Here is a 21922-nt window from a genome sequence, read left to right on the forward strand (position 1 = left end):
TTGATAGTTTTAATTGCAGTTGTTTAGCTGAAGTGAACTGAATTTCTAACTATTACCTTAGTCCCAAAAGTGTTGCAGGAAGACAACCTAAGGAAGGACCCATTTTATCACTGACAGGACTAACCTGTCTTCTACTTACTGGCTTCTTTGTTCCAGGAGTTCAGAGCAGAGGGGACGATGGAGGATGAGGACGAAAGTGACAGCAGGTAATGGCATTACAGACCCAGCAGTGATCCTGGGCACCACCCTCAGTGCCCCAGCTTTGCCAGAGCCACCATCTGGTTCTCTTCCATCTGCAAAGACTGGGCTTCTCCAAAACTCAACCCCAGCCGTTGGACCCCTTCTGATCTCACTTCCTGGCTTTCTTACTCTCTAGGCAGAGGGTCAGGTTGCATGGGTGGGCATGGCCTCTACCTCCTAACCTGTGTTTCACCTCCTGTTTGGCAGGGTGTCCAGCCCCGCTGACCCCAGCAGCTCAGAGCCACGGCGCTCCTTCCTCTCTCGGGTGATCAGGGCTGCGCTGCCCCTGCAGCTGCTCCTGTTGCTGCTGCTGCTTCTGGCCTGCCTGCTGCCCGCCTCCGAAGAGGATTACAGTTGCACCCAGGCCAACAACTTCGCCCGCTCCTTCTACCCCATGCTGAGCTACACCAACGGGCCGCCCCCCACATAGTGGGCTTGGCAGCACCGCACCACCAGCCTGTCTGCCACAGGCGCCCAGCTCGATCTGTCAGTGACTCACGTTGCCAGGCCGGGGACCTGGTGCAGACACCTCCCTCTGGGATTGCCTGGGGCAGGGAGCAGCAGCAGCTGCCCTGCGCATTCTGGCACAGCTAGCTGACTCGTTGAGGAGACTCTGGGAAGGGCAGTTTCCTGAAGAGCCATGCACTTTGTGAATCTTGACTTATTTGTAAAACAGCATTATTTTAACATATTTAATATGACCCATGAGCAGTGGCGTTCGTCCCATTATATAAAGACACAGATTCAGCCTTAGAAATGGTTCAGAAACTCATACACCCTGAGCTCTGATGGGTCAGAACAATCATTTTAAATGCTTAGCATCAGTTTTCCTCCACAATCAGCTAGCAAGTTTGAGCTACTGGTTACAAGCCAAAATGTTCTGTTCGGTACCCAGGCTTGCTCTTTTATATTGCTCTAAATTTTTTAAGAAATTTTACTGCATGGTCATGGTTACTTGTGTATATTTTTTAACAATGCTGAATCTGTATAAAGTAAACTTTGATTTTTTTTTTTAAAAATCTGATTTTAGCTCAAGCTTTTGACTAATGACTTAATAGTGATGTTTTTGTAAGTTAATTTTATAAGACTTCACATTTAAAGAGACGTTTCAGGTTTGGTTGAACTGTTTGGCTATGGGGGGGCAGGGTTGGTACAAAAACTTGAAGCTATTTGTGGTATGTACAACTCAGATGTTTCTCATTAAAACACAAAATTAGCTAAAGTGTTGCATTGGATCGTAATTGCAAAGCGGAACAATGGCACACAATTTTCCAGAGAACAAATTTGGAGCTCTTTATTCTACTTATTTACCTTTGGACAGAATAAGATCTAGAAGCCTCAACCCGTCCTAGACAGAGGTTCCTTATGTGTGTGTGCAGGGCTTGGCGTGTGATCCAGCTGCGGTACAGGGCTGAGGGCAGCACCGCAGGAAGGTAAGATGTGAACAAACACCACCAGCCGGTTTTTTCCTAGTCCCAGCCCTTTCTGGAATGAATTATAGGTGGAGAGTCCCTTATCCAAAAGGCTTAGGACTGGAAGTGTTTTGGACAGGGGGCTTTTTTGGTTTCGGGAGTATCTGCATATACATAATGAGGTATCTAGGGGGTGGGATCCAGGTCTATACAAGAATTCATCTATCTCATATGTACTTCACACTCAGTCTGAACTATGCAGTTTTTAGTAATTTTGTGCGTGAAACAAAGTTTCATGGTGTAGAATTTTCCAGTTGTGGTTCCTGTCTGCCCTCAAGTTTTGGATTTAGGGCTGGGGATGTAGCCCAGTGGCGGAGCGGTTGCCTAGCATGTATGAACGAGGCCCTGGGTTTGATTCCCTGTGGAGAGGGGGTAGAGTTTTAGGTTTTGGAGTTTTTTGGATGAAGGTGTTCAACCTGGGACAGGTAATCGAGTGTCTAACAGATATTACAGGTAAAGCTACCTACTTTCCACAGAAATTCCATCACCAGTGTTGTCGACTTCCACCTGAACGAGGCAAACCTTAGCATTTCACCTCCCTGGATTTGGGAGTTACTGACCCAGTCCTTACCTGCATCTCTGGCACTTGGAAGCCCCAGTGATGGACACAGTCCAGTCCTTTCCTCTGCAAAGCACCTACCTTGGGAGGCCAGTGAAGCCAAGTGGTATCTGAAGCCCAGACTTTCCAAGCTGGGGTGCCTCAGTGTGGACATCACAAGGCCTGTGCACTAAGCCAGCAGCTCCACAGCCAAGGGACTATTGGAAGAGAATCTGTCTTCACTTTACCTTCAGTATTTTAAGTTGTCAAATTGTTTAATGGATATGGAGAGAAAGGTGGAGTTCAAAGTATTTTAACTCTTCAAAATGAATTACGATAATGCCAGAGAAAAGTACTATGTAAGTGAAAATGTCACATCTTTTCCCTTAAACCAGGGAGTTGCTTGGAGGGTCCCCATCCAGTATAGCCTGGGGCAAATGGCAGTCTCTGAGCCCTTCTGTGGGCTCTATTGCTGCAGGGCAAATCAAGGTGCTGGCTACATTTCAGAGCCTAATTATATAGCAGCTGGGGGCACCTCCAAGATAGAGAGTGAGTGTTGCATTTACCCCCCAGCTCCAGGGAATCCTGCTGCTGCAATCCTTCCCCCAAACCTGTGTGTGCCCCAAACCCTTGTACCAGATAACCTGTGTTTTGCATCATCACAAATGCTTGCATCTTCCCTTCACCACATGCAGGATAACATCAATATGAATGAATTACTTTTCTGCCCATCTCGGAAGGTATACTACTACTTGACTCAGGGCAATTACAGAAAGTCTGCCCAAATGATTGATCCAAGGCACACCAGGACTTCCACATTTGTGGGGTGCGTTTACTCATTCACACAGTACCTGCAGTCATAAATCACAAGAGATTAGATGACTAAAGATTCAGTTGTGCCCTTTTTAGGAAGCCTAAGCTGGAAGCAGAGGTTAACTCTTGATGGCATGGAAGCATTTGTGTTAGGTGCCTTTTCCTGGGCATTTATCATCAAGTTCCCAAAGGACCCTATAAACCCACAGTAGAACTCACAGAATACAGACACTCGTTAGCCTAATTGCTGTAAGCTCTTATGAAAAGGTTTATTTAATTTATATTACATTAAACTTCTCTCTGCAACAGTTCATAGACATCAAAGAGACACAGTAAGGAAAAGTACTACCCAGAAGAATGGAAAGCAAGCCTCAAAATCTGCTTTCATATAACATTTCATAAAAGGCCCACATTTAAAAGTCTATGAATGGTAGACAACAAATTATTCTAATGGTACAAAGGATCTGTCTGGAAAAAAAAAATGACAAATTATAGCCAACAGCAGGCTCTGAAGTACCCAGGACCACTGAATAATCAAGTTATAGGACCAGTATTCATAACATTGAGACACTGACACAGAAAAGTCCGACATCGATGGCAGGGTTACTAGGGTAGCATCAAACTTTTGCCATTCACATAGAGGAAACCCACTATCAAACAACTGCAGCTGGCCCTACAAGGTGAATAGGATCCTTGGCATTAAAAAATTCCTGACTTTGAGGCCAGGGATTTAGCTCAGTGGTTCCACCGCCTGGCTCCCAAGCGGAAGGACCCGAGTTCAATCCCCGGTACCAAAAAAAAAAATTCATGACTTCAAAGCAACAAAAATGGTGACAAAATCATGTATCACAGAGACAATGCACATCGTGGAGCTGCCACTGGAGCCAACATTGGAGAGCCATAAAGAATAAATGCATGTGTTTTCATGCTGTGGTGTACCAGACTCAAGGAAGCATTAATACATAAGGGATGTGAGAAATTTCACCTGGGTAAGTTTCCTAGGAAAATACTTGGCTTCAGTGGGTTTGGGAAAAGCAGTAACAGATAAGTAGCAGGTAATGGCAGTACCCCTAGCTTCCAAGCCCAACCTGGAAGGACAGGAGTATAACTCATCTGACGTTTTTCTGCCCATCACTGCTGCTGCTCTGTAAAGATTCAGGCAACCCCATGTAAGCTGAGAAGGTAGGGTCTAAAGGTACAGCAGAAAGCGACCGTACTAACCCAGTGCTCCACCATATGGGCCCAGCCACAGAATCCTGCACCAGGAGCCATGCTGGCCAGGCAAGAATTGAATTCAGGTCCAGTCTTGGTCACAAGTAGTTTTATGACCTGGAGCCAGGTCAGTTTGCCCTGCTGGGCTTTCATTTACAGATGTATAAAAGATGGAATGGAACTTCTATGCTGGGTTCACATGCTTTTACTGTGTCTATAGGAGTGTTTTGGGGAGTTATAGGAGTTTGGGGTATCACAGATAGGCCCCATTGCAATTTAAAAAACTGGGGGGGGGGGCTGAATACAGGCCAGTAGTAGAAGACAAAAGCAATTGGTATAATTACAGCTCTATTTTCGTAGTGCCCGGGATGGAGCCCAGGGTCCTGCACATGCTAGGGAAGAGCTCTACTACCGAGGTGCACACCCAGCTCTTGGAATTTTTAGCTGCCTGAATTGTGTGACTGTGTTCAGCACTGGCCTTGGACTGCCTGTGTTTAGCTCTATCACTTGTTCCTTGTGACCATGAGCAAGTCCGCTTAGACTGTCACTTCCAGAGTCAGAAAGCTGGAGTAAATAATTATGAGGATTAAATGTAAAAGTGTATGGCAGTGAGAATTCTGACACACAGGGTTTGTGAATACTGTATTTTTAATACTCAATGTTACTTTTTTTCTTTATACAGCCTCATTGTGTTTTTTAAAAAGTTTTAGCAGTTTAAAGAAATGTACCAATGGTGGCGCACACCTGTAATCCCAGCCTTCTGGAAGGCTGAGGCAAGAGGATTGCAAGTTCCAGGCTAGGCAACTTGTGATTTAGTAAGATCCTGTCTCAATGTAAAAAGTGCTTGGGATGTAGCAAAGTCTAAAATTGCTTTGACTTAGCATGTGTATATGTATGTATAAATATTACATATATGTAATATATAATGTGACTCTGCCGGGAATTAGTAGCTGATTTTTTTCTAAAATAACTGGCCTTCCTGCTGAGTTAGCAGGTGAAGTAATCCAGATAAAGACTGTCCACCTGCAAAGCCCTGTGATCTTGCACTGTTTTGTTTTTAATATTGTTAAGGCTCCCCAGATTTGTTATTTGGCTCAGAGCTCTGTCTTATGTCCCCACCTCAGTGTTTTAAGAAGAATCTCCTCAGGTTTATTTTTGGGTTTAATCCTTTGTAGTTAGCCTTGCTGTGTCACAAGCCTGGGGATAGGCAGAGGCAGTGAGAACACAGGAAGGTTCAGTTAGAGCAAAACACACTGAAAATCTACCGGGTGCCCATCTCGGGACTGCCCCCACCGTCCTCTTTAGGGACACCCAGTTGCTCCCAGGAATCTGAGGGAACACTCTGTGTTGAAGATGCTCCATGGGAATCATTTTATTAAAACCTGTATTCGCCACTCATGTTTTTGGAGTTTAGGCCAAATCACATTTATCTCCTACAAGTAAGTTTCTCTTATTAGGACAGAACAAAGGAATCCTGCCATGCCAGTCTAAGGCAATGCTGAAGATCGCTATCCCATAATATAGAAAATGTAGTTTGATTTTCATGCAAAAATCCAAGTCCTGTTCACAGTTTACCACCAGGTCCTATTTGCCCTATTTAATTCCTTTTAAAAACTGTACTTGGAAACAGCGAGATCTGTGCTTAGCTATGGGAGAACCCCTGCCCTCAAGGAATATGCACTCTCTGGGAGAAGGGGAAACACCCAAACAGAAGCATTTAAAAGCAGACACTATGAACTAAACAGAAATGAATAGCCTTTAAAATGGACATGAAGAATTTTTTCCCAACACATAAATACAGCACCCTGACATAAAAGTGTCACCCTTACAGGACATTTGGAGCTGATGGGGACAGATATTCAAAACACTTCATCAGAAAGGGGAGAGGCCTAGGATACTCAAAATAATAAATACTTTCAGAGTGCACAACATGTTATCTTCAACCCCTGCTTGCCCCAGACCCCAGCCAATAACAGCCTGTACCCAGCAGGCCTCGGGTTGAATGAACCACCTAGCCCAAGCGGAAATGATGGGAAGCATTACATCTCCCTCTTGGGCTAAATCCAAATGCAGTGAAACCAACTGCCTAGAAGCAAGCAGGAGACTGCGTGAGTAACAACTACTGCAGTGCCCACTGGATGAGTTTCACATGGGTGGGACATGTGGCGCTTGCTCCTCTGGGTGTGTGCAGGACTTGCACCAAAGGTGCTTGGCCACCTGTGTCCAATCCGGTACCTTCCTTAGGTATCAAAAAGCAACTGAGGCAGGCCATGGTGGTGCACGTCCATAATCTCTGCAGGGGGATCACAAGTCCTGCCTGGGTAATTTAGCGAGACCCTGTCTCAAAATTTTAAAAAGGCAGTAGGGGATGCCTGAAGATGTAGTTCAGTGTTAGAGCACTTGCCTAGCATGTGCAAGGCCCCAGGTTTAGTGCCCAGTATGGTGTTAAAAAAAAATTTTTTTTTTAATTCACTCCATTAGAACTAAGCAATGGCTGGGACCTCAGTCTGATTTTTTTTATTTTTTCCTTACCTGGTAGTGTCTTGTAAAGACACAATTAATAGAACTTTGAGGCTGTCATCTTTGCATCCTACTTCCTACTCTCCAGCCTCCTATCCCCCCTGTTAACAGTGAGAGATTATAACCTAGCTGGAAAGAAAGAAAACTGACCTTCCGGATAGCACTTGTTCCCTGCTTCCTATTAAATCAGCTTGTGTTTTCTGCACCAAGTCTTACGGCTATAACACCGAGTCACTAAGAATGGTTTCAAACTGCCTCAAAATCAGTGTCCTCAGGCTCCATGTTCAAGGGTTTATGAAGCAGCTAAGCCCAACTTCTAGTAAAATTGCACCAGTGTCAAAACCAAAAATTATTCAAGTTCTCTCTAGCAGACACTATTCCCTAATAGTTACCTTTAATCTTTCCAGTGACTTAGTAAATACAGGATGTGCTAGCCAAAATAAACTTACTTTCAAAAAGAAAATATTTCATACCATATTGCAAGGTAATTTTTAAAAGCATTACCACAAAAATCAACTTTTAAATCACCCACTTCCAAAGTACAACTGTTAAACATGTTATGCATTTGCAGTGTTCCCAAAAAATTTGTCTGAAAATTTCAGCTTTTAAAAAGTAAGTAAAAAATACCATTTCAGAGGTGCTTTGTTTCCTATCTACATTCTACTCAGATTACGAGGTTTTTATTGTTTCTGTTTCACTCAGCCCACCATATAAATCTTCTGGTAAGAAAATACTTTAAGAGCTCCCTGGGGTTAAAAAAATTCTTTTTTGCTATAAATAATTACCTCTGACTCTTTCTCTTTTGGGGGAAGAGTTCACAGACATGTCTTCTTGTTGAAGTGGAGGCGTGCTCAAGTCTAACGGTGGCCCTGCAGCTGATGCACTGGAGCATGCCGGTAGCGCCGCCGTAGAACCACACAACATGCACATCCACAGCCCAAATGTCCCTGTCTGCCTAGGTGGCTGATGTGGCAGCTGCGGCTGCTACCTCTGCTGTGCAAACTGGAAAGTGCACTCACAAGACCCCAGGGAGGCACTGTGACTGTGATCCACACCAGAGAGAACCTGTCCCCGCAAACCCAGGGCCTTTCTGTAACACACACGCTAGAGATCCTGGGGTAACAGAGTTTCAAAAAGGCCAAACTCCAGGAGCACAGAGATTTAAATTTCCCACAACCCTTCATGGAAGTGATCACACACATCACACAGACACATGTCCCCCCAAACTAGCAAGCTCTATGAATGCAAATCAAGAGGGATGAATGGGCATAAAGACAGCAACAAGGTCTGAGAAGGTGGCTCACATCCCAGCTTGACCACAGTCCTTCTAATCTTTGACAAAATACTGTAACGTGACATCAGTCCTCATAGGCCTGTGAGGCAGGTATAGGACACTAGTTAATGGACTGTCATTGTGGGTTTCAACCCCACAATCACATGGCCCAAAGGTCAGTTCTAAGGGAAGTGAAGGTCACCCAGTAAGGGTCAGCCCACTTAGGTAGACTGTCATATTCTCTCTCCCCTCTCTAATTTGCAACACTTCCAAGTCAGATTGCCACCATTCATTCTGAAACCTTTAAGGTGTTTTCTAAAGGGGTGGGAAGGGGAAGGAGAGTGAGACAGGAGCCACACTAATATCCCATAAAGCCATGCGGGATGGAACTCTGCATTCAAATGTACTCCCTGGCACAAGGGAAATTGTGACACTCACCCTGACTTGCGGGAAGGGGAGGTGGGGGAGATGATGCAAAGCTGAGCTGCCATAAGCCAAGGAGGGGTGCCCAGTGGAAAGAGGATGAAACCAGGCTCAGACCTGCTGGAGTTCACGCTTCCACTCTGACCTCCTCTGTGGGCCCGTTTACCTCAGGGCGGGGCGTCACTGAGATTGCGGGTTCTGGGGGCCCTCCTTGCTCTTACTGTCCTCTGCCGAGCTGCACTTGGAGCCCGGGACCGAGGACTTGTACCCGTGAAGTGTGTGAGCATTCAGCATCTCCATCAGCAGATCGTACACTGGGACCACATTTTTGCACTTCATGCTGAGCAGATGTTCCATGCCCTTGTTACTATGGGGACAAAAAGGTGCTGAGATTCTCTCCCTGAGGTAGCCACCGGAATGCTGAAATCTTCCCCAGTTCTCCAGAACAGAGCCAGTCCGCCCACACCCACACCCCCTCCACTCCCCAGCCCACTGTGCCACAGCACATGCATCAGTCCTCAGTCATTTATATTCCAGGGCAAAGCCCAGGTCCTCTTGACTTCTGTGTACTATCCCCATCCACAATGGCCTGGTACATAGTACAGTCAATTCTTATTTTTTGTACAAGTTACTTCCAATAAAGCCACAGCAAACGCTGCATTAGCAAATACTGAATCATTGCCTTTGGGGAAATATATAGTAGTTTGGTTCCTGTAAGACTGTTCACAACATTTTGATCAGTCAATCTATGCCCAACCCTGTGTGTGTTTCTGTACAAAATCATTTTACTTAATACAGACTGTAGATTCATTAACAATGAACTCATGGCCAACAGCGCTGTAACTTATGCCTGAAAGAAACTTATCCAAGACAGATGTCTCCTCTGAAAGGCCCATCTCAGCTTTCTTACACTTAGGAACATGAGAGAGCATTTCAGGACTACACTAGAGGGCTTTCTAAACAGTGAAATTATCTACAAAAAACAAAAATGTGAAGCAGGGTACTAGTGTAAAGGACACAGAGAACTGAAAACAGGATGGCAAAGCTTCTCCTTGTTCAGCCTCGACTGGGAATGTGCATAATGAGCAACTCCAGATTTCTGTCCCTCTGGGCATGACCTCCAAACGCCATGGGTACTGGTTTTGGAGTTATAAATAAATTTGATCAAGTAGGTAAGCTCACAAGTATGGACTCCAAAGGTTCTAAGGACCAATTATGTGTGTGCTCCGGAGGACTGCAGGCTGTACGGTCATCAAAGAGGAAACAGGGACAGAGGTCTTTATTATTTCCTCCCGTGTTAAAATTCTCAACATGCACATTACCCCCACACACACAGCCTCTGGACCTGGCTCCTGGGGGAGCTTTACCTGCCCTCCACATACATCTCCCCTCCTGGGTGACACCACTGTGCCAGCAGCAGCCCCCAGTTTATGTTTCCTGACCTGGAATGTGCTCCATCCACAGTCTTGCCTTCCTAAACCTATTGGGAATTCTTAGGTCTTTCCCTTACTAGTCTGATGTCATCAGGGGAAACAACAAATTTGAGTTTTCTTTTCTTTTTGTTTTGCGGAACTGGGGACCAAACTCAGGACCTTGTGCTTGCCAGGCAGGCACTGGCACCACTGAGCTAAACCTCCAGCCTGAAACAACAAATTTGAGGAAAGGCTTTCTGTACTTTCCCAAATCACCAGCCCTTAGGTGACCAACCTAGGAGAGCCATACTCGGCCATTCATCAAAACGAAGCACAACTTCAGCCCGGGGTGGTGTATAGAGGGATGGTAGTTCATTTTAGGGAAGAAACTGCCCCTTTGGGGACTCTATAAACAAGCTCTAAGTCCTAGCAACCAAAAATTGGATGAGCCACCCTAGGATACCGTGAAAATCCTATAAAATGCCACATGACATGTTCAGTGTCCACTCTGTGCCAATCTTTGGTTACAGGTGTGTAAACTGACAATGCCTCTCATCCTTTTCCAAGGGTTCATTTTCCCATAGAGGTGACCACTCTAACATCCACCTCAAATTTGCAGACACTTTGCCAAAGCTCTGAGCACAGACACCACCCCGGCCCCCAGTGGAACAGCTGCCACAGGTCTGTACCTGATGTGCCTGACATGAGACAGAAGCATCAAGAGATTGGCCAGGCGAATGGACTGCTGCTGGGAGGAGATGCCGCTTTTGGCGATGACCCAAACCAGTGCATCTGTCATCGCGTTCAGCAGGTGAGCCAGCTTCTGGCTGCTCTCTATCTCCTGGGTCGTTGCAGCCAAAGGGTACATACCTGGACAAAGAACGAGAGCCCTGAGTCTTTGCTATGAGAAAAGAAACCTGAGCCAGTGTGCCTGGCAGTTAAGCATGCCCACCTTCTCCAGGAAGGAGGCCACACTCATCTCAGCTGTTCTGACTTGGGCACCCGTGGTGAGACCCTAAGAGCAAGGCTTTACCTCCGAGGGGCTCCTCCCTAAGACTCAGCCCCATCACTGAGCTGCGAGGAAAGCCTGGCTGGATGCAGGGCAGATAAATGACCTCTCACATGGCCAGAACTATGGCTGCGCCAAAGGAATAGGTGTCTCCAGTTCCCTCAAATCAGTACGTGGAGTTTCTCATCAGCAATGGGTACAGAGGGTCAGAAAGTGGGAGGAACTCTACCCTTAGCCCATGGGGATCCTCTGCTGTGGGGAGTGGAGCTGATGGTCGATGCTCTGACAGTTCCCCATCCACCCCTCATGAACACCACCCTGCCCTGCGCTGTGTTTAATTCTCCCCTGACTCTAGGATCTGAGATTCTGCAGTCTCCCAATGATTGTGTAATAACAAAATAACAGCTCAGGTAAATTTCCTCCTCCCACCCCTTGTGAACCCTACTCCCCGAGTCATTTACACAACTGGCTTTTCTTCCAGGCTTTTAATTCCAAAGTAAGAATAAATAAATCTGTGAAATCAACGAGGGAGCTGCATGTTTGGCTGTCAGGAGAATGAAGGGTGGCTGGTGCGCCATCAGCCACAGAATTTCTTTTGGCAGTTTTTGCTCTGTTTTATCGGCATTTTCCGTTTGATTAAGGCAACTCAATTCAACTAACTTCAACTCAGTTAAAGCAAGGGGCACACAGAAGCAACAGCTACTAGTGCTTCCCCACATCTGAGGGGCCCTCCATAAGGTCCCGTAATGCAGACTCGACATACAACAGCTCTGAACTGCCTTCTACCCCATCTGCTCACTGCAGTCCCCAGGGTGACTCTCCTGAGTCCCCCCACATCCTTGGGCCTCACACATCTCCCAGTAGCGACTGTCCCTCAGGGTACAGTGGGAACAAGGGCTAACAGCCAGTGCGTTCCCTGAGCAGCCACAGTGCAGATCTGCTCACTGGCTTCCTTCCACGTCCCAGTCACCTGGAGCAGCCATGGAGGGACTCAGGGCTCTCCCTACTGTCTTCATCACACTTCACCTGGCAGCCCACTTTCAACACCCTCAACAGGTGAGGGCTGAAGCAGCTCGATTTCCTTCTTCAGAGCTCTCCCCTCCTCTCTCCATCCTTCCTCCTCCTCTTTATTTCTATCATTTTTCCTTTTTTTTTCTCTCTTTATTAAATTCTTTTATTGGTCCATTGTAGGTATACAACACAATTACATTTCTCATTGGGAATTGTACCTTTACATAATGCATCTTGGTTCTTATTTTTTCCCCATTCCTAGTCCTCCCTTCACCCCCTCCACCCTTCCCTATTTACAAAGACTTTATTTCCATTTTGTCCATTTCTCATCATTTTTCCTTTCCCTTCTTTCCTTTCCCCTGCCCCTCCCACTACCCCTACCCCTTTGGACCTTTTCTTCCTACTTTTCATTATTATTCATTCTAATCATTGGTACATTTTAGGTATACAATATAATGACATTCATCATTGGAAATTTGCACCTTTACATAATCTCTCTTGGTTCTTATTTTTCACCCTTGCCCAGCCCTCCCTTCAACCCCTCCAATCCTATTTACAAAGATTTTGTTCCTATTTTTCCATTTTCCCATATTAATCCCATTCCCTTCTATCCTTTCCCCTAGCCCTTCCACTTCCTTCCCCTTTGCCCCTTTTCTTCCTATTTCACATTACCTATTATACATTTAGTCCTTATTTACACTTTCAGTTTCTCACACCAGAGAAACTATTCAGTATTTATACATGTGTGTCCTATTTATTTCACTTAAGAGTATCACCTCAATGTGCATCCACTTAGCTATAAAAGTCTCTAATTTCTCATTTTTTATGGCTGAGTAGTACTCCATTTTATAAAAAAACCACATTTTCTTTATCCAGTCCCCAATTGATGGGCATTTGGGCTGTTTCCAAGTTTTAGCTATCACAAACTGTGCTGCTATGAACATGGGCACACATATATCACTGTGGTATGATTCTTTTAATTCTTTGGGGAAGATCCCCAGCAGGGGAATAGCTGGATCAAATGGGACTTCCAGTCCTAGTTCTTTGAGGTATCTCCATACTGATTTCCAGTGCTTGCACCAGTTTACACTCCCACCAGCAGTGCAGCAGGGTTCCTCTTTCCCCACAGCCCCACTAGCATTTGTTATTGGTTGATTTCACGATAGCAGCCATTCTTTCTGGAGTGAGGTGGAATCTCAGCGTTGTTTTCATTTGCATCTCTCGAATGACCAGTGATGTTGAACATTTTTCCACGTATTTATTTGCTATTTCTACTTCTTTGTCTGAGAAATGTCTGTTCATTTCAGATGCCCATTTTTGGATTGGGTCTTTAAATTTGGGAGGTCTGATCTTTTTAAGTTCTTTATAGAGTCGAGATAGTAGACCTTTGTCTGAGGAAGAGCAGGTGAAGATTTTTTCCCACATTGTGGGTTGTCTCTTCACACTGCTGGTGGTTTCTCTTGCTGTGCAGAAGCCTTTTAATAAGAAGAGATCCCACTTGTTGATTGTTTGTGCTAGTTCACGGGCAACTAAGGTTTTGTTCATAAAATCTTTTCCTACACCGATGTCTTCAAGAGTTCTACCTAACCTCTGTTCCAACTGGCTCAGAGTTTCTATTTTAATATTTAGATCTTTAATCCATTTTGATTTTAGTTTAGTGCATGGCGAGAGATACAGGTCTAGTTTTAATCTTTGGCAAGTTGAAGCCCAATTTTTCCAGCACCATTTATGAAAGAGGCTATCTTTCCTCCAGTGAGGGTGTTTGGCTCCTTTATCGAAGATGAGATGGCTGAGTGTGTTTGGCGTTGTTTCTGCATCTTCTAATCTGTTCCGCTGGTCCTTGGGTCTGTTTCTTTGCCAGTACCATGCTGTTTTGATCACAGTAGCTTTGTAGTAGAGTTGCAGGTTGGGGATTGTGATACCCCCTGCCATGTCTCTGTTACCTAGAATTGCTTTTGCTATTCTGGGTCTCTTCTTGTTCCAAATGAATTTTTGGACTGTTTTCTCAAGGTCCATGAAGTATGCTTCTGGGATCTCAATTGGAATTGCATTAAATCTATATAGCAGTTTTGGAAGTATGGCCATTTTCACTCTATTAATCCTTCCTACCCAGGAGCAGGGGATGTCTGTACTGTCCATTTTCTGACATCACCTTCAATCTCTCTTCTCAGAGTGCCATAGTTTTCAGAGAAGAGGTCTTTGATTTCTTTCGTTAGGTTGATTCCTAGGTATTTCAGTTTTTTGGATGCTATTGTGAAAGGAATTATTTGCCCTATTTCTCTCTCAGTGAATCTGTCATTGGTGTAGAGGAAAGCTATTGATTTTTGTGTGTTGACCTTGTAACCAGCTACTTGACTGAATTTGGTTATTAAGTCTAGAAGACTCTTGGTGGAGTTCTTGGGGTCCTCTATGTAGAGTATCATGTCATCTGCAAATAATGACAATTTGACTTCTTCATTTCCTATCTTTATTCCTTGTATTTCTTTCTCTTGTCTAATTGCCGTGGCTAATGTTTCCAGAGCTGTATTGAACAGGAGTGGTGATAGTGGACATCCTTGTCTTGTTCCTGATTTTAGTGTGAAGGATTTCAGTTTTTGACCATTTAATATGATATTGGCTGTTGGTTATTCAGAGATGGCTTTTATCAGTTTGAGGTAGAGACCATCTATTCCAATTTTTTGTAGGGTTTTTATCATAAATGCATGTTGGATTTTGTCAAATGGTTTTTCTGCGTCTATGGAGGTGATCATATGGTTTTTGTCCTTGGCTCTATTGATATAGTGTATTACATTGATTGATTTGTTTATATTGAACCATCCCTGCATCCCTGGGATGAATCCCACATGATCAGGGTGTATGAACTTCTTGATGATCTTCTGCATTCTGTTTGCCAGTATCTTATGAAGGAGTTTTGCATCTATGTTCATTAGTGAGATTGGCCTATAGTTCTCCTTTTCGGTTGGGTCTTTCTCTGCTTTGGGGATCAAGGTGATGCTTGCTTGCTGAAATGAATTTGGGAGTATTGCTTCCCTTTCAATTTCATTGAAGAGTTTAAACAGTAGTGTTAGCAGTTCCTCTCTAAATGTCTTGTAGAATTCAGCAGTGAAGCCATCAGGGCCCGGGCTTTTCTTAGTTGATAAGTTTTTAATTACGTTTTCAATTTCATTGGTTGATATTGGGTTGTTCAGAATTTTTAGGTGTTCTTCATTCAACTTTGGTAATTCATATGTATCTAGGAATCTGTCCATTTCTTCTGTGTTGTCCGTCTTATTGGCGTATAGGTTCTGGAAGTAGGTATTGATGATCCTCTGGATTTCTGCTGGGTCTGTTGTAATTTCAACCTTTTCATTCCTCATTGCATGGATTTGGGCCTTTTCTTTCCTTTTTCTGATAAGGTTGGCTAAGGTTTTGTCAATTTTGTCGATTCTTTCGAAGAACCAACTCTTGGCTTCATTGACTTTTTGTATCGTTCTCTTAGTCTCCATTGCATTGATTTCTCCTCTGATCTTTATAATTTCCTCCCTTGTATGAGCTCTGGGGTTGTCCTGCTCTTCTTTTTCTAGAAGCTTGAGGTGCAGCATCAGGTTGTTTAATTGGGCTCATTCTGTTTTCCTAATATGCGTATTCACTGCTATGAATTTCCCTCGTAAGACTGCTTTCATTGTGTCCCATAGATTCCGATATGTTGTATTATCATTGTCATTTAATTGAAGGAACTGTCTGATTTCTTCTTTAATTTCCTCTGTGAGCCATTGGTTATTCAGAAGTGTGTTGTTCAATTTCCACGTGTTTATGAAATGTTTCCAGTTTCTTTTGCTATGGATCTCCAATTTCATCGCACTGTGGTCTGATAATATACAGGGGATAACTTCAATTCCTTTGCACTTACTTAAACATGTTCTGTGTGTATTGTGGTCTATTTTGGAGAATGACCCATGTGCAGCTGAGAAGAATGTGTATTCTGATTTTGTGGGGTGGAAGACTCTGTAAACATCTGTTCATTTGTTCAAGAGTTTGATTGAGTTCTAGTATTTCACTACTTTTTTGTCTAGTTGATCTATTCGTGACAGTGGGGTGTTGCAGTCCCCCACTGCAATTGTATTAGTGCATATATGACTTCTTGTGTCCATTAGTATTTGTTTTATATAGTTGGGCACACTAGTGTTTGGTGCATAGATATTTATGATTGTCATCTCTTCCTCTTGGATTGTCCTCTTTACAAGGGTGTAGTGTCCTTCTTCATCTCTCTTAATCAGTGTTGGTTTGAAATCTACTTGATCTGCAAAGAGGATAGGTACTCCTGCTTTTTTTCAAGTTCCCATCACATGGAGTATTGTTTTCCACCCTTTAACTTTCAGTCTATGAGTTTCATTTTGAATTGTGTTTCTTGTATGCAGCATATTGTTGGATTTTGCTTCTTGACCCATTCTGCCAGTCTATTTGATTGGTGAATTGAGACCATTAACGTTGATGGTTATAACTGAAACGTATTGACTTGTCATTGCCATGACTTTTTCTTTTTGTTGCATTCTCCCCCTTTACATTTAATTTCTTGTCATGCCAGATGGGTTCGTTCTGCTTTGCTTCCTGGGGTTGTCATCCTCAATGTCTGTTTCTAGGCTATTGTGTAAAATTCTTTGGAGTGCTGGTTTGGTATTCATGAAGTTCCTAAGGTGCTCTTTGTCATGAAAGTATCTTATTTCTCCATCCATTTTGAAAGATAGTTTTGCAGGGTACATCAACCTGGGTTGGAGGCTGTTTTCTTTTCGGGCTTGCAATATGTCACTCCAAGCTCTTCTTGCCTTGATGGTTTGTGTTGAGAAGTCTGCTGTGATTCTGATGGGCTTTCCTTTGTATGGGACTTGTTTCTTTTCTCTCACTGCTTGTAGAATTTTGTTCTTCTGTTGGATTTCTGGAATCCTATTATATGGCTATGTGTAGATTTTTTTTTGATCAAGGCTAGCTGGAGTCCTATATGCCTCACTTATCTGTATGTCAAGCTCTTTTCCCCTGCTTGGGAAGTTTTCTGCCATTATTTCTGTGAAGAGATTTTTTATGTCATCTCCACTCTCTCTCCTGTTTCTTCATTGACTCCAATCAGTCTTATGTTATTCTTCTTTGCATCATCTAGCAGCTACTGGATTGATTTCTCATGTTCCCTTATAATTTTGAAGCAATTTTTCTTTTCCTGGTCATTAATTGCAATCTTATCTTCTAGATCTGAAATTCTGTCCTCACATTGGCTCATTCTGCTGTGTAAACTTTCAATGGAGTTTTTCATCTCCTGGAAATCTATTTGCATCTGTTTTATGGATTCCATTTGTTTCCTATGTTGGGATTCCATCATGTTCCTCAGCTCCTCTCTAGATTTATTAAGCACGTCTTGCACTAGGGGCACCATTTCTCCTGTTATCTGAGAAATTACTTCTGATTTCATTTTTTCCAGATCCCCTTTTGTTGCCAGTTCAGTGGGTCCAGGTGGTTGAGTATCAGAGTGTTCCATCTCATTTCCCTTTGGGGTTGCTGTAGGTGATCTGGAAGTCTGGTTTTGAGACTTATTTACGTGTTTTCTCATTTCGACTGGGTGGGGGGCTGTTGGCACCTGCACGGATTACCTCCTCTGAACTGGGAGAGGTGGGACAGGGGCTGGGAGCAGCAGTAGGGATGGTGGCCCAGAAGCCCCTTCCTCTGGTCTGGGAGCAGTGGGAGGGATGGTGGCCAGGAAGCCCCTTCCTCTGGACCAGGAGCAGTGGGACGGCGGCTCAGAAGCCCCTACCTCTGGGCCGGGAGTAGCAGGACTCAGTACCATGGTCTGGTGGTCCAGTGTCCTCTGCGTGTTTGTAGTGTGGAACCAGGTGGCTGCCTATCTGCTGTAGGCTGATTCGGTGTGTTCTGCGTGACTTGAGACCTCGGTACGGCATCCACAGACCTGCCTCTCATTTTTCCTTTAGATTACAGCCTGGTCATGAACTGTCTTCTGAAAGCTCCCCCTGGCCTCCCTACCATCGCACCCAGTCTGGTTTGAGTTCTTTCCTGAAACTCCATATGCTGGATGTCTGATTGTCCCCACCATCCCCAGAGCTGCCCTGCCACCCTCAGCAAGGCTGCAGATAGGTGCTCGGAGCACCCAGACCCTGCATATGTGTCCTGAATGCTCCTGTATGTATGTAGTATGATGTCTGGCATGGAGAAACATTCATATATGGGATGAATTAGACAATTCATACAGGTTCAAAGTTTCACAATTTTTTAACCAGTCACACCATCAAAACTGAAACGTTTATGTACATTTTAGGTACACACAGAAAATTACCAACTAAGAATACAAATTATGCCAAGCATGGTGACACACGCCTGTCATCCCAGTACATGGGAGACTGAGGGAGGAGGCTTGCCATGAGTTAGAGGCCAGCCTGGGTTCCATAATGAGTCCAAGGCCAGCCTGGACTACACAGCAAGACCCTGTCTCAAAAAAAAAAAAAGTACAAATTATATTATTTTGGTTTTGGTTTGGTGTTTTTTGTTGTTTTTCAGAGACAGGGTCTTGCTATGTACTCCAGGCTGGCCTCCAACTCACTATATAGCCCAGGCTGACCTTGAACTCAAAGCCAGCCTCCTGCCTCAGCCTTTTTTTTTGTACCAGGGATCGAGCTCAGGACCTTGCACTTGGGAGGCAGACGGCAGCACCACTGAGCTCATCCCCGGCCCGTGCCTCAGCCTCTTGAGTACTGGGATTACAGGCGTGCACCCCAACACCCAGCAAAATTAAATTGTTTTAAGCTTACTTTGCCTAAAATTGACTCTGGCTACATAAAGGTGCTTTTCTTTTAACTGCCACTTATCCTATTCTGCTGTATGACATGTATTTCACCAACTTCTACTGTCATAAGGAAATATGTCTTTAAATTCTAAAAAAGCCAAAACTGTATACATATCTCATCCATAGTGACAAAAATTGAAATTATAAAAATAAATGCTTGGGGCCGGGGATTTAGCTCAGTGGTTTCACTGCCTGCTGTGCAAGCTCAAGGACCCGAGTTCGATCCCCAGCACCAAAAAATAAAAAAATAAAAAATAAATGCTTGGCCGGTACTCAAATGTTCATAGCATTGACTCATAATCATCTAAAAGTGGAAGCAGGCCGAATGGCCATCAACCAATGAATGAAAAAACAAAATATGATCTATCTACTCAATGGAGTATTATTCAGCCATAAAAAGGAATTAGGGGAGCTGGAGGTATAGCTCAATGGTAGAGGGATTCCCTAGCACGCATGAAGCCCTGGGTTCAAGCCCCAGTGCATACACATTCGCATAAAGCAAAATAAGTACTGAGAGGTGCTATTACACAGTATGCTAGGAAGCCAGTCACAAAAGACCACATTCCATTTCCTTCTACTTATATGAAATCACATCTAGAATAGTCAAACCATAGACACAGGAAGTAGATGCATAGTTGCCTCAGGGTGTAGGCTAGGTGGGAGTGGAGACAGATATGAGATTTCTTTTGGGGTGATAAAAATGTTCTAAAATTATTTTCAGAGTGATTACACCAAATTTAGTGAATATATCTTTAAAATACTGAATTGTATGCTTTAAATGGGTGAATTGTATGGTATGTGAATTATGTGAAGCTGTTTTTAAGATAAAATAATCCCTTGGAACCAAAATGACAGAAACACGAATGCCCCTTAGCAGTGTGTGAGGCAGCTCTGTTCAGAGAATGTGCATTGGCTGTTAGGCTACCAGCTCACAAACCAGTACTACTGCAGGGAAGACCTTGGGTCCCCCACAGATGTGGGTGCAGCCCCACTCCACACAGGCCCAGAGCTCATGACCAGCAAGCAGTTTGAGAGCTGCACCTGCCATATCAATTTTATACATGGGGCAAATGTATATCTAAAAAGATTAAACATTATAAAATTATCCCAGGAAGGAATTGGGCTGAAGAATCCCTACCTTACTGCCAGTCAGGAGTGTCTGCTCCTGCACTTTGGGAATTCACGCGCCCTCTCACTGCCCAACACGTGTGACAGAGTGAAGGGAAAGAGCCAGGTGTGGGCAGGGGCAGTGGACGAGACACAGAGCCCCACCATCCAGACACAACAAAAACCAACCCTCTCCTGCCTCCAAAAGTAGAAATACCAGGATTCTTTGCAGAATGAAGTTAAATAAATTGCTTCTCAAGCTGTAGAACTCTAGTAAAAAAAGATAAGATGTTGGCACAATGCCCCACATATACCAAAGAAAGTAAAATAAAATCAAGGACACAGTCCCCCTACCTTACTGCCTGCCTGGGAACAGCTGTGTGCTGCTGTCAGTAGCCCACCTGATGATATTCGGAGAAGCACAAATGCCAAGATTGTCACGGGCTACATGTTCAAAGCTTTCCTTGGCTGAAGTCAAATTAAAATCAAGTGTTTAATTACAATTCCAGCATACTGACCATAGGAAACATTTCCTGGCTTTTGAAAGGAAAAGCTAGGGATGGCATAGATGTGCTGGTCTAATGTAAAACAGTATTGCCTGATTCTGACCCCCTATTTCCCTTCGTTTAATGAAAAGTTCTAGCTGGGCATGGTGGCACACATCTGTAATCCCAGCTACTTGGGAAACTGAGGCAGGAAGATTGCAAGTTTGAGGCCAGCCCAGGCAATTTAGCTAGTCTTCTATCTCAAAATAAAAAAGGGCTGGGCATACAGCTCAGTGCAAAAGCCCTGGTTCAATCTTCAGTGCCACCAAAAACAAAACAAAACAAAACAGGTTTTATCCTTTTTAAATGATAGAATTATTCTGATAAATAGACCTGTTTCTAATTTAAACTATTTTTTTTTTTGTACCGGGGATCAAACTCGGGACCTTGAGCTTGCAAGGCAGGTGGCGGAACCACTGAGCTAAATCCCCAGCCCTATTTAAACTGTTTTTAAAGACTAATAGCAACTATTCGCAGGTCGATTCCCTCCTTTCCTAGATTCAGTACCCTCTAACTCCCCAGGAGGGTGATCCCAGTCTTCAGCCTCCTCGGTGGCAAGGATGGTGTCTCTACTCCTAACCTATGTATGTGGTTAACTACAACACTCGCGTAACACCTTTGAATTTACAGAATACTTGAACACCATAAGGGGTTGTTAAAGGCAATATTTTCTGTTGTCTGCACGCCCAGAGGCGCATTGAAGGCTGAATATTCCAGGCCCCCATCCTTCCACACATGGTGGGAAGGGTCAACAGAGAAAAAAGTAAAAAGCCCCAACCTCTGATAGAGAGGAAGATGCGCCCCTTCCACCGAAGCCCAGAAAGGACCAGACCCTCAACTGTTTGAGGCTATATCTCTGTTCTAGACCAAAAGCATTATATATATATATATATATATTTTAGACAGGGTCTCACTGTGTAATTCAGGCTGGCCTTGAACTCACTGTGTAGCCCAGGCTGGCCTCAAACTCATTACAAGTGTACACCACACCAAGCCTGGCTCTGTTGCATTTTTGACATCCTTAGTATTTAGAAGTCACTGACATATACCAGGAACTAAGTTGAAATTTGGTTGAATAAAGCTTATTTTCATTCGATACGATACTCATTATCATAGAGACATACAACCCAGAAATATGCAGTTATTTCTAACATAACTACTAACAAACCATGACCTGGCCACCTGGCATGCTAATACCAGTGCATCCCCGAGTGAAGGACATAATCTTATCTGACTGTGTCTTATAGTCAGGGAAACAGAGGCCAGACTAAGATGGAGAAAGCACAGGCAGCCCGATGCTGCTGAGCCCAGCAAGGCAGCCAGCCTCAGCCAAAGAGCAGCCTTTGGAAACAGGACAGGGAATGTTCTTAGCTGACTTAAAGAGATCTACCCTATTTCTCCTTCCCCAAGGACCCCCAAGGTTCCTCCTGTGGTGCGCTTGACTCCCTCCTTGGTGGTATATCTTTTCTGCTCAGCCTACAACCTTTTTCTCTTTACCTGTTTTTCCCCCTTCTATTTCGTTCTCAT

The 21922-nt window shown here is 44.1% G+C and overlaps 2 protein-coding genes across 13 annotated transcripts in view; one reads left to right on the top strand and one right to left on the bottom strand.

Moving 5' to 3' along the window:
- Syne2 (spectrin repeat containing nuclear envelope protein 2) overlaps positions 1 to 1462 on the top strand; it is a 335155-nt gene extending 333693 nt beyond the window's left edge. For all 9 annotated transcript variants that reach the window (XM_013067744.3, XM_021247771.2, XM_087195248.1 and 6 more), the window contains 2 exons: positions 157 to 206; positions 448 to 1462. In XM_013067744.3, coding sequence (XP_012923198.2) covers positions 157 to 206; positions 448 to 670 — 273 coding nt within the window. In that variant the 3' untranslated portion in view covers positions 671 to 1462. The remainder of the gene's footprint in view (positions 1 to 156; positions 207 to 447) is intronic.
- Esr2 (estrogen receptor 2) overlaps positions 1 to 21922 on the bottom strand; it is a 122365-nt gene that overhangs the window by 29070 nt on the left and 71373 nt on the right. For 3 of the 4 annotated variants that reach the window (XM_087195253.1, XM_004837415.3, XM_004837416.3), the window contains 2 exons: positions 10593 to 10773; positions 3308 to 8858 (listed from right to left, as the gene is read on the bottom strand). In XM_087195253.1, the coding sequence (XP_087051379.1) occupies positions 8672 to 8858; positions 10593 to 10773 (368 nt within the window). In that variant the 3' untranslated portion in view covers positions 3308 to 8671. Of the gene's footprint in view, positions 1 to 3307; positions 8859 to 10592; positions 10774 to 21922 lie in introns of those variants that run through there. The other variant, XM_021247789.2, reaches the window with a different exon arrangement.

The sequence above is a fragment of the Heterocephalus glaber genome, unplaced genomic scaffold (genome assembly GCF_053883595.1).
Source record: "Heterocephalus glaber isolate CG9 unplaced genomic scaffold, H.glaber_assembly_v1.0 deba00001608, whole genome shotgun sequence".
Taxonomy (NCBI): domain Eukaryota; kingdom Metazoa; phylum Chordata; class Mammalia; order Rodentia; family Bathyergidae; genus Heterocephalus; species Heterocephalus glaber.